This window comes from Apium graveolens, chromosome 1 (assembly GCF_009905375.1).
Source record: "Apium graveolens cultivar Ventura chromosome 1, ASM990537v1, whole genome shotgun sequence".
Lineage (NCBI taxonomy): Eukaryota > Viridiplantae > Streptophyta > Magnoliopsida > Apiales > Apiaceae > Apium > Apium graveolens.
In genome coordinates this window covers 150,165,176-150,178,539 of record NC_133647.1, presented here as the reverse complement: position 1 = coordinate 150,178,539, position 13,364 = coordinate 150,165,176, and the positions used below count along the sequence as shown (strand labels likewise).

The 13,364-nt window shown below is 31.6% G+C and overlaps 1 protein-coding gene and 1 pseudogene across 1 annotated transcript; one reads left to right on the top strand and one right to left on the bottom strand.

Moving 5' to 3' along the window:
* Positions 1–766: 766 nt before the first annotated feature.
* Positions 767–1,375, bottom strand: LOC141708169 (uncharacterized). Its single transcript, XM_074511668.1, has one exon. The coding sequence runs from the start codon at positions 1,373–1,375 to the stop codon at positions 767–769; it is 609 nt and encodes a 202-aa protein (XP_074367769.1).
* A 367-nt stretch (positions 1,376–1,742) lies between these two features.
* LOC141708165 (uncharacterized) lies at positions 1,743–3,451 on the top strand (annotated as a pseudogene).
* Positions 3,452–13,364: the final 9,913 nt, after the last annotated feature.

Sequence of the window (13,364 nt, the reverse complement as noted above, 5' to 3'; positions counted from 1 at the left end):
TTAACAATTTAGTAGTTTAGCGGATATATAACTATATTTTTTTTAATTTTTTTTTAATAATATGATAAGCAGTGGTTGTAGTTTAGTAGGATAAGTAGACTATGTTTAGTAGTTTAACTGATGTATAACACTATTTATTTATTAATAACCAAAATTAAGGAATAACCGTTGAACTAAATTATACCCCATTCCGCCTATTATAGTATAGTATAGATATAGATGGCAGTTAGTTTTCTAAATAAGTTTTTTCATTTTATTTTATCTACCCCTTAGACCATCTCTAACCCAACTCTAAAAACACACTTTTACATCATTTTGGTGTGAAAAGTCTCTCCAACCCAACTTCAAATCGCACCAAAATGGTGTGACACCAAAAGTTACACCAAATTTGGTGTAACACAAAAAATTATAGAGTTTTTCAAAATTTCAATACTACCCTTCTATTCTTTCACAAAAACAAATCATTACTCTTGTACCCAAATACTTTTATACTCTTTTGTTATCTTTCTTTTCTTTTTTTTTGCTTTATAACTTATTAGTTTAATAAAATTTGAATGTTTGACATTTAAAATTTTATTATATTTATTGAAATGATAAAATTTATATAATTTAGATACATACATACATGTTTTTAAATAACAAATTCATGAATATTTAGAAATGAGATAAAATCTAATAAAATTAAAATCTTATGCATTAATTGAAATAATATTTTCATTTATGCATGTGTCACTGAATACATGCTCTCACATTGATATCAAACAACCTAGTATTCTAGCAAGTCACTTGAACCTGCAACATTGATATCAAAAAATTGTGCAGGCTCAAAAGATACAGAAGCATCTTGGTTGTCTTTTTTGTTTCTCTTCTCCCATATTCTGGCTTGCTCACTTTGATAGTACTGCAACTGTATCGGATCCATTATTGAGCTCAAATCTTTAGCCATAATTTTATTTTCTTCTCGAAATTCTTTCATATCTAATTTCTTAGATTCGTTCTGGGCTCTTAGCATCTGCAGTTCATATATCCTTTTTCCATCAGCAGAACTTTGTTTGAAAATTTCGACAAGTTCACGATTTTCTTCTCTAATGCTCTGAATGAGTTTTAAATTTTTATCGTCAGTTTTTCTTTTTAATTTTGCTTTCTTTACACCAATAGGACGTTGAGAAGAAGCTCCGCCAAGCTCCTCTTCACTTGCAATAGGACTTTCAGAAAGTGGTGACATTAAACTTGGTGTATTTGACTGTGAAGTTTGAGTTTCACTTTGTCCAGGATGAGATGGTGCATCATCAGAAAAATTTTCAATATCTTTAAGTATTGGCCAAACATGTTCAAATTTAAAATATTTTTTGAATTTTGGATCATCAACTAACATGATCTTGGCTTGAGAGAACTACAAAAAAATATATGAATAAAAACATGGTATAACAAAATCAAATATACAGATAATCATGTTAAAATAAATAGTATACTCATAATATTAGCACTTAAAGCACCACTTGGATTAAGCTTTTCTGCTTGACGAACACTTGTCTTCATTTTTGCTACAACTGTTAACATAAGTTGCATTCGACTTTGTAAAGATCGCAACGGTCGGGCTGGTGTAGTAGATGATGTTGTAGAGTTATACTCATTTTCAATCTGAGACCATAACCTATCTTTTGACTGGTTTATGCCTATTATAGGATTTTGGGAAATATGTAAATAATTATTACAAAGATGTACATCTTCATCATTAGTATATGAACTACTTCTTATTGTTGAACTCATTGCAGAGAAACTATTATTGCAAATATGGTCTACATTATAGTACGTGATATAGAGAGTGTAGAATTATAATCAACGGTCAGAAATATGGTTGTTGAGAAGATAGTAAATTCTTTTTTTATCTTAAATTTGGACAGGTAGATATCTGGTGTACATAATAAATTTAACTTAGAAATGGTTGTTGAGAAAATAAATTGTACATTCAATCCAACAGAGAAATGGTTGTTAAGAAAATAAATTGTCAAATTGTTGGATGGACATTTATCAGGTTATATAAATTTTGGAAACATACTCACATTTTATAAATATCTCCATACATTTATATATACAAAAGATGGATCAAGATGAGGGAAACACATCTTCTCATTCATCTTCAGTTTCAGATTCTCAAAGTGATTAAGAGTGGCAAGATGATCTTGATATTAATAACATTGAACAAGAAGGAATATCTCGTGTAATTCTCTCCAATAATGCTCTCATAAATCAAATTCTCATCCAACAAAGTGAACAAGTGCTCCCTGGAGGTTCAGTTTCTGGTCATGTAGTGATCAATCGTCAACGTGAAGTAGCTCATAATAATTTATTCTATGATTATTTTGCATAAAACCCATGATACAGTGACACAATGTTTCGCCGTCATTTTCGAATGTCTAGAAATTTATTCCTCCGTATTATGAATGTTGTAGAAGGTCACGACAGTTACTTTATGCAGCGACGAGATGCTCTTGGAAGGCTTGGATTATCCCATTTACAAAAGATGACATCAGATATGCGAATGTTAACATATGGCATACCAGTTGATGCAACTGATGGATACATTAAAATAGGAGAATCTACAACAATTGAAAGTCTAAAGAGATTTTGCCATGTAATTATGGAAATTTTTGGAAAGCAATATCTTAGATCACCAAATACTCATGACATTGAACGGCTACTCCGAATTGGAAAAGATCGTGGATTCCCTAAAATGTTAGGTAATATGGATTGCATGCATTGGAGATGGAAGAACTGTCCAACTGGTTGGGCAGGACAGTACATCGGTCGTAGCGGTCATCCAACAATTATTCTGGAGGTTGTTGCAGATTAAGATCTTTGGATATGGTATGCGTACTTTGGATTTCCAGGTTCCAATAATGATATCAACGTACTAGAAACATCACATCTTTTTTCCAACTTGGCTCAAGGCATTGCTCTTCCTGCTTGTTATACAATTCAAGAAAACGACTACAACATGGGATATTACCTGGTAAATGGGATTTATCCAAAATGGACTACATTGGTGCAAACTATCCGAAATCCACTTGGTCAAAAACAAAAGTTATTTGCTATGAAACGGGAATCATGCAGAAAAGAGGTGGAACGTGCTTTTGGAGTTCTTCAGTCACGATTTGCAATCACAGCAGGACCTTCACGCTTTTAGAAAAAATCTGTATTGCATAATATATTGACAGCTTGTATCATTATGCATAATATGATAGTGGAGGACGAGCGTGAAATGTATACACAAGTACAAGATTATCATGACATATCAGCTTCCACTGTTGAAATCGTGAAAGATCAAAATACTCGTTTTCGTGAATTTGTGGGAAGATATCGTCAAATTAAGAATAAAGAAGCACATTTTTCACTAATAAATGCTTTAATTGATCATATATGGGAGGAACATGGAAATTCAAATGATTAATCACTAGTGTAATTTGAGTATATATTAATAATAAACATTTTTATAAGTCTTTGTAAATATTATAAGTTAATTAATTATTTGCTAGTAGATAATTAGTATAAGTATATTACAAAGAAAAAGAATATGCTTTTAGGATGATAATTATTCCTTTTGGTGTAAATTTTGGTGTAGATGGGTTGGAGATGGTATAAGTTTAACACCAATTTTTACACCAAATTGGTGTAAAAGTCACACCAAATTGGTGTAATGGGTTGGAGATGCTCTTACTATTCTTCTTTTATAACTTTTTTATTTTTACATTATTTTATCTTGTGGCCATTTCAGGTCAAACTTTGTCCATTTGTTTGTGCACTTGAGTTTATGCAGTCCTAGATTTTGGGGGCGTTTGGATATACCGTGGAAATTTGAATCGGGAATGGAAATGAAGGTTATGGGAATGAAAATGAAATGAAAATCCAAAATGTGTGGTGGGTTTAATTTACTCAATAAGAGGGAATGGGGTTCCCATTCTCCACCACTAAATTGATGATCCAAACAATATCACTTGAATTTAAGGTTCCGATTCCCGTTAACCGGCACATTAACCATCAACCAAACACTCCCTTTGCACTGGTTCACGGACTAATTAAAACTCAGGCACAAGGTTAGAGACTTACACGCAATGGAAAATATGATTTGGAAGGGAATGACTTTAAACAACCAACTCATTTAAAATTTAAAGTTACATAACCTTATCTAAAAAATTTCAATCGATTTTATTGTAAGTAAAATCTTAAAATTATAAGATATAAAAGAAAGTCTCCAACATCATTATTGTTACATCTATCTATTTAATTAGCGTCCTTGTATAAATAAATGAAACCAAATTAGGGAAATGTGCCACTCAATCTATATTAATAAGTGAAATCATGTTTTTATTGGTGCATAAAAGTATTCAAGTATTAAAATATTAAATTTTGTAACGTAAATTGACTTTTATTTTATCTAAAAAATATTAGTTATGTTTATCCAAATGTCTATTTACTTTTATTTTAAAAAATAATTTTTTTTATCAATAATTACGTAATATTAAATAAATTATATTGATAAAGCTAATTATAAATAAGTATAATACAATAATAATTAATATTGAATTATCTAAAATAAAAAATATTTGGTTCCGAAGATAATTAAAATATACACTCTCTATTAATAAGTGAAACAATATTTTACTGTAGCACAAAAGTACAGAAGTACAAAATTATCAAATTTTGGTACTCGTCTAACACAAATTGACTTATATTCTCTCTTTAATCCAAGCGTCTTTTTAAATTTATTTTAAAAAATATATTTTTATGAGTAACTAATTAATAATAAATAAACTATATTGAAAAAACTAATTATAATATAACTATCAAATAATATTAATTAGTATTAAATTATCTAAAATAACAAATATTTCCATTATAAGATAAATACACAGTTCATTTCACAAAAACAAAACTAATATGTTATATTTCTATAACAAATAAAAAAATGTAGAACTAGAATTATTATGGAAAATTTCATATCACATTCGATTCATTTTAACTACATAATTATTCTTTACAAGTACCAATTTAATATTTCATATTAATATATTAATTTTAATCTGTGGTTCACACTACAAATATTAATTCGATATATTAATCTGCTCTTCACATGTTATCAACTATCAATACTAATAAGTGAATTCATGTTCTATCTGAACATAAAATCACCAAATCTTGGTACTTACTAGCAAAATTATATAATTTTTTTTTAAAATTTTATATAATTAAATGTCAGTTACCACAATTTAACTTTTACTCTCTTTATACTTTATTTTCACATTAATTCCTATTTATTAGCGTTCATCTAACCGTCGATTTATTTTTAAGTAATCATATTAATAAACGCTAACATGTTAGATTAATATAACAAGTAAAATAATTAGGTGCATAACTAGATTAATAAGTCATATTAGTCAAAAATAAGGAGTAATTACACGGTGAAATTTTATAACACTTGATTTCCATTTCTTTTAACTACATAATTTAACAAAATTTACTTATTTATTTTAATCTGTATTTCGTAGGATTATCATGAGATTTAATTTTATGTAACGGGTCCCATACTAATAATCTTAATTAAGAAAATAAAATTAATCTCTGTTTGACTTGTGAGGATTTTTTTTGTCAGGAATAACTTGTTCGTACATGAATTGTATCAACATACAATTGTCGGAATAAAGAGTTTTTTCATTCAAGAAAGTTTATCGTCTAACCGAAAGGTACGCATGTTGCCTCCGGACACTTAGACAATAAAACCTTAATTCCCGAAAAGAGAACCCTTGATAAAATTGTCCGTGCTCCAACCTCACCTGAAAAATCATAAGCAAAGCCACACTATCTATTAGTCCACAGAAACTCTATAAAATTAACCTGATTAAACCAAAATACTAATTAATTAATAAAGTAATCCTTCTAACCACATGGGATCTCTTTGGTTAGACATTCCTATAATTCATCACTCTTTGTGACAATAAATTTCACATTTATGTTATAACATTTTTCGCGTTACTGTACTCAACAAGATGATTGAAATGCACAAGACATTTTCTTACAAGAACTTACGAAAGGGATCCAAAGACACACTCTATTGTCACTTTGGTCATAACAGACTTACCTTCATTGTCTTGAAGTTTTCGAGTTAACTTGTTATTTTCTTCCAACTTACTTTAGACAACAATTTCCCTGTATTAGACAACTAAATACATATGTAAGCACACTCATTAGTATTTCCTTATAAAAATTAATTGTGACGGCCTCAACCCCGGGTTCAGGAGTTGACGTCACGAACAACAATAACAACGAACATAATACAACTCAACTCATTATTAATACATAAACACGACCCCCTACTTCCCAAAATCTTATCCAAGTTTAAGTATGACTTAGGTTACACATTTATTACAACCAACTTAATTAACAAGTTTGACACACTAACTTATTACAGCAACTCATCAGACCACATCTGGTCTGACAAAACTACCTCTGAGGAGCCAGGTATGGGAGGGACTAGAACTCTGCCCTGACTGTGACGGATGGGTCTCCTAGGCATCTGCAATATATATATATATATATAATAATTTGCAAGGGTGAGCAATCAATTGCTCAGCAGTACCACTATATGAATAACAAGTATAACAGTTTATGATAAACAATTATTGGAACAAAAATCATAACTTGTTACAAAAATAAGTAAAACATGTATAAATAGGATATCAATAACTAGCATGCTCTGTAAAACATAACATCAGTCATGTGTTGTGTAAATACCAGAGTCCAATTTTAGCATGCTATTTTCATTTCCAAATCCACTGTTCCATTACAGGAATCACAAAACCATCTGTTCCATTACGGGAACCCCAAAACCAAAATCAGATATATATTGGATGTTATATAGGGACGGCTGATCAGGCCTCCACACAATTTATGTAGGATAGCTGATCGGGCTATCACACAATTCGTCTCGGTCTCTGATAAGTTACGCTGGACTAAGCGGTGTAAATATGGCGCACAACCGACTTAGCCACTTATGACCGTTATCCAATATCTGATTCATTTTATCCAGTTTTCAAAACCACTTTTACCTATCTCTTTTTAAAACAATTCTATCACAGCACACTTTCCAAAACCTTTTCCATATTAATCACAGTTTAGAGATAGGCATTTTCCGAAGTTACTTTTCCCCAAAACATAATTTAAACAAATATTTGTAAATATAGGGGATACATAACTTAAAATGTTCTGTTCCACTACGAAATTTAAATCAACAGATATTCATATATTACTGAACCATAAAAGATTTGTTCAGGGGTACTTGCCTTGTAGAGCTTTACAACTAATCGTTAGTCTGACTTTAAATCGACTTTAACTCTCGAGGCCTTCCACTGGACCCTACATAATCGAAATACCCTATGTTAAACGACCAGTTATGCTTGACATATCCTCGCTAGCAACTTTACCCGAACGATAACAATTTTCGACTCGTAATATACGTATTATTATAATACACATAACAACTAAGGTTCATAAAAAAATTTATTTACAATTATATAAGTATATACGCTCGACTTTTATTTCGGATAATTACACGTTATGTTCCCGTATTTTCAAAATTAATTTCTCAAAAATCGGGCAGCGTCTCCTTTATTTATCGGACTTCCCGTCGAAACATGATCGACGCAACAATCACAATTTCGTAACCCAAATTTCGATACGACTTTTAATAATATATAACTATTTTTCGTTTCGAAAATAATTCTATGAATTAAATAATTTTTTAATAATTGTACGACTCAGAAGAAATCATTACCGTCCACCGTCGACTCACTGAGGCTCATCTTCGACAGCGGTAAAATTCGCGGGTGCCCGATTAATTCGGGTTTCCGACATGAATTCCACCGATTTATAATAATAGTTTTTCGCACTAAAATCTTTTTATCTCATGAATATTACTCGAACATTTTCTGCAGAAAACTTACTAAATTAATAAAATATTCCCAAATTACAACCGGAAAAATATAACACGGCCGGAAAGACATAAATCAGGCAACATAGCAAAGCAAAAGCGGAAACGGGGGAAATACAGGGGATAAAACACACACAGCAGCACACACACACACATATATTCACATATGCACGCACTACATACAACTGTAACTAGGAAAGCAGGCCGTAAAATTACCGAAAGAAAAGAAACCGGAAAAAGAGAAACATGGAGGGAGTGAACTGGGAGAACAGAGGAACAGGGAAGAAAGAGTGAGAAATAAGGGAGAGAAATTTAGAGTAGGATCGAGAGACGAGATACGAGAAGAGAGATTGATGTAGGAGAGATGAGAAGAAAAGGGGATAAGAATGTGTATATTTATCTGATTTTATTTATTTCTTTTTATTCTACAAAAATGCAGAAACTCCATGTATCTAATGGTGTGTAAACATTTAACACGTATCAACTGAAATTGACACGTATCTCCTTCTGCGTAGCCTGATTTCGTCTCACGATTCACATTTTAACAAACCAAAATATGGGTGAATAAAATTCAATAAATAATGAAAAAAAATTTAAAATTCTCAGAATAATTAAAAACTAATAAAATAAAATTTTCAAAATTTTTAGAGCATTTTTGGACCGCGCATCATACCCGCATTTTACGATTAAATGAACAAACGTGCAGGTGAATATAATCCGAAAAATTTCTGAAATAACTTTAAAATTCTCAAAATATTCCAAACATAATAAAATATGAGTTTCATAATTTTTGAAACATTCTAGAATTTAATATTGAATTTATACTTTAAAATGATCAGAAAATCATTTAGGGATAAATAATCGATGAAATATTATTTTCTAAATTTTATAAATTCCCAAAAATAACAATTAAAATTACAAAGTAATGGAAATAATTTTAGAGACAATTCCAATATTTATGAAAATAAATCTTCAATAAAACCACTTTTAAATGTAAAAATATAACAACACTGCTCAACAATTAATTATACAAATAATTCTCGTACACCAATAAGTCACACACAATTATTAATAAGTGCAACACACAGCTGACAGAACCAATACACAGATCTTATTTATTTAGTTAATCAATAATTATACTTTTAATAATACTGAATACGTGTCGTTATATCCTTCCCCCTTAAAAGATTCTATCCTCAGAATCTTAACTAATTAAACAAGTGAGGATATTTGTCAAGCATATCTGACTCTAACTCCCAAGTGGACTCTTCCACTCGAGGATTTCTCTAAAGTACCTTTACTATAGGAATAGACTTATTCCTAAGGACTCACTCTTTATGGTCTAGGATCTGGATTGGCTGCTCGACGTAGGACAAAGCTGGCTGAAGCTCGATTGGCTCATACTCAATGACTTGGTTCAAATCAGGGATATATCATTTTAACATAGATACATGGAACACGTTATGAATATGTTGTAGCTGCGGCGGCAGCGCCAACTCATAAGCAACTTTACCTACCTTTCTCAATACCTCGAACGGTCCAAAATATCTAGGACTCAGCTTGCCCTTCTGTCCAAACCTAACCAATCCTTTCCAAGGTGAGACTTTCAACAATACCAACGATCCTATTTCTATATCAATATCCTCTCGATGCAAGTCCGTGTTCTTTCCCTGTCTATCATGAGCTGCTTCTAATCTTTTCCGAATCAATACCACCGCGTCCTTGGTTTGCTGCACTAACTCAAGATCTAACAACTTCTTTTCTCCCACTTTATCCCAATAAGGTGGGGACCTACACTTATGTCCATATAAAACTATATAGGGTGGAATTTCTATACTGGCATGATAACTATTATTATAGGAGAACTCAATTAATGGCAGTTGATCATCCCAGTTTCCTTTAAAATCCAAAACACATACTCTTAACATATCTTTTATTGTCTGAATCGTCCTCTCACTTTGACCATCTGTGACGACTGAGAATTTTTTGACGTAATTAAGTCAATAAATTATGTTTTATGTGATGTGATTCTAATTATGTGATTAAGTGTTGATTAATTGTCTTGGCTGTATATTAGAATATAGGAGCGTAAATAAAAACGTTCCAATTTAAAGAGTCAGCTTAGGAATTAAGCTGTGTTGTCGGGCCGTCAGGTAGAACGGAACCCATCCTAATATGGATATAAAAGAATATAAAATGTGAATTATGTGTTTTTGAGTGAAATGAATGTTTAAATAAAGTATTTTGTCCTAAGTGACGTGTTGGTCGATAATGATAATGAGAAGCGTAATCGAAACGCTGAGCGTCGGGCCGTCAGACTGAACGTGACCCGGTACGCGTAAAAAGGATAAAAGATTAAAGAAGGACAAATTCTCTGATCAGACCTGAGTTGTTATGTGACCGTATATATGTGATTGCTTGTCTGTGTGCATGACTATGTGCTCTGTGACATTTTTATGAATATAAGGGAATTGTTTAATTTAAATAAAGGTTTATTTAATCTTCGCGCATTTTTATAAAATTATCTGAGTAAGATAAAAACACGGGATTTGTTTTGTTACCTTCATAGTAGTCCTAGAGAAATTTTAAAAATAATGAATGGATTTATTTGGTGGTCATTGCATTTTAAATTGATTTTTATGTGGGAAATGTTATTATTAAGGCAAGCTTGCGAAATTCATATAAAATCAACCGTCCGCTCAAAAATCTATTATGAGTAATGGTTGAAAAGCTAATTTTGAGATCTACGTATTAAAATTGTCACTTGCAATAATTTTCAACTTTCCGAGAGAGATATATTTTATATTTGATTTTTTTTATATTTGAGTAAAAATAAAGAATTAATTAGGCATAAAAGGGATTTAGTAGATTACTAAAATTCCCTCGCCTTTGATAGTTTATAAACACCCCCCCTTTTCTTTCTTTCTTTCCCGTGAGCACCCTTTCCCCCCCCTCTCCCTCATTTTCTTTTCTCTCTCACTTTCTCTCTCGAACACTCTCACTCTCTCTCTTGGCTCTCTCCATCTCTCTTCTCTCTCTCTTGCATGCAACACTCAAACCTTACTCAAACTCAAAGATATTGCTCTCTTTAGTCTCTGTTTTCGATATACATCTCAATTTCCATTTGCATGTAAGTAGTGTAAGTGTTTTGATGTTGATCTCTATGGTTGTGTTCAAGGAAATTGATTTCTTGATACAAAACTATAAGAGTGGATTTAAGTGGATTATGTGGTTTAAAACTCAAGAGGAGACCCATTTCGGGCTCTCTTAAGTTCGACCACCACCGGCTATGATCCAAGGAGAGCCGGTGGAGTTTTTCTAATATGATAATTTGATTTTTAAGCTTTACATGTTTTGGTTTCTTGAAGGTTTGAAAAAGGGTTTTGTATTTTTTAGAAACTCAAGTATGTGATTGATAAAATGGATTGCATTGATTGTTTTAAAAAGAGAAATTGGATGTGTGTAAATGATTTGTTGCTTAGAAAATCAAAAATTAAGGTTTGCATGTTGGGTTATAATTCGGCTTTGTGCTAATTAAAAAGGGGAATTGAATTTGATGACTTGATCTTAGCTTATCTAGTATATAAAGTAATTGCATGTTAGTTTTAAAGAAGATCAAGTTATGCATGTCAATGTTTAGTCCTTGAGTTGTGAATTTTGATTTTTGCCGAATAGAAAATGTGTTTAAAAGGGATTAATTTGATGATTAAGTGGATGCATGTTGATTGAATGAATTGATTAAAGTTGAAGTCACTAGGTAATGCTTGGTTTTGGGGTTTAATAAATTGAATGACTAAGTAAAGGTTTAAAACAAGTTGGGAATGTAATTTAAGACTTTGCATGTCAAAATTTATCCTTGCATGCATGATTATTGGAGAAACCCGAATGGATCTTAGGCTTAAAAAGAGAATTAAGTTGATTTTGCTAAATATCTTAGTGGCTAATGAGAACTTGATTGCATGACCATGATTGGGTGGTGTTTATGTTTGAATTTTGATAATCAAAAGAAGGTGTTGATTTTCGATTCTTAATGTGATTATGATTCAGATTTTTGATTTAAAAAGGATGAAGTTTAATTGCGTAAATGACTCTTGTGATTTATATTATTTGTGTTTGATTATATGAGATTGAAATTGAGTATATGTGGTTATGTTTTATGTGTATGGCCGAATGGTATATAAGTAGAAAAACGACTGATTTGATTTCCAATACCTTGCTAAGTGATTGCATGTGAAATCCTAGGAGATATGTGATTCATTTGTGTGATTGATTGTTGTTATGGTTCGAATTAAGGAATAAAAGAAAAAGGGAATTAAATGGTTTGTTTTAAAGAACTATAAGTGATAGTTATGGTCGCAAAAGGTTTAGTTGTGAATAAATCATGTACTCGTAAGAGTTATATTGGTGTGATTTGAGAAATGGTTAAGGTCAAGCAAGTACGCATCGATCGATAAGTATATATAAAGATATAAAGGTTAAGAGTAAAATATATATGACGTGTGATGTGCTATGTGCTTATATGTATAAGCTATATTCGTATACTCGAGTCAAGGATATAATCGAGTTATCGTATTGAGTGATCATTCTGGGAACGAGAGTTGAGAAACTGATTAAGGTTTTGGTTTTTTATTGTAGATTCGGAGCGTGAAGGCATTCAGGCTAGGAAAGGAAAGGGTATACTAGGTGGCAGTAGTTCAACCTTCAGGAAAGCAAATTCAGGCAAGTAACTCTCATTACTTGTGAAAATGATTATAGAGAGGTTGATGTTCATACCATGTAGAGTATGAAGTGTTAATTAATGAACCCTGTTAATGACTTGAGATATCCTGTTTTGATTCTGATATACTGTTATTGATAAGGTTACTGATTCAACCCTTTGATAACCTATCCTTTCTGTTCAAGTTATTTATTAAGCCATGAATTGTATTGAACCCTATAATTATCCTTGCGAACCCTGTTTAATGATACTTTATTTCCTGATCACCCTATTGGTCCCTAAACAGATGTTGATTCCTCTAACTTAAGTACCTTGTTATCCTTGATACCGAATCCTTAAGAATTGTTCCTTGCTTATCTTTGAATCACTCCCTGAACTTTGTTTTCTTAAAATTTGACTTAAGAATGAGTTTTGACTCGAAAGAGTCTGAATGATTTCATATTCTTGGTAATGATAAAATGGATTTTAGAAAACCTATTTGTTCTTTTTCCAACTCAAGGTTTTCCAAACGAATTCTTGATGGATTGGATTGGGACGTAAGAGGCTAGTGAGACTAGTCCAGTCATGGTAAGAGGCTAGCGGGGCTAGTCCAACTTAAGGCTGAAATTATGCCGATTGGTACCTTAAAGACCGAATGGAGGTCGGTACGGGCTGATCACCCGT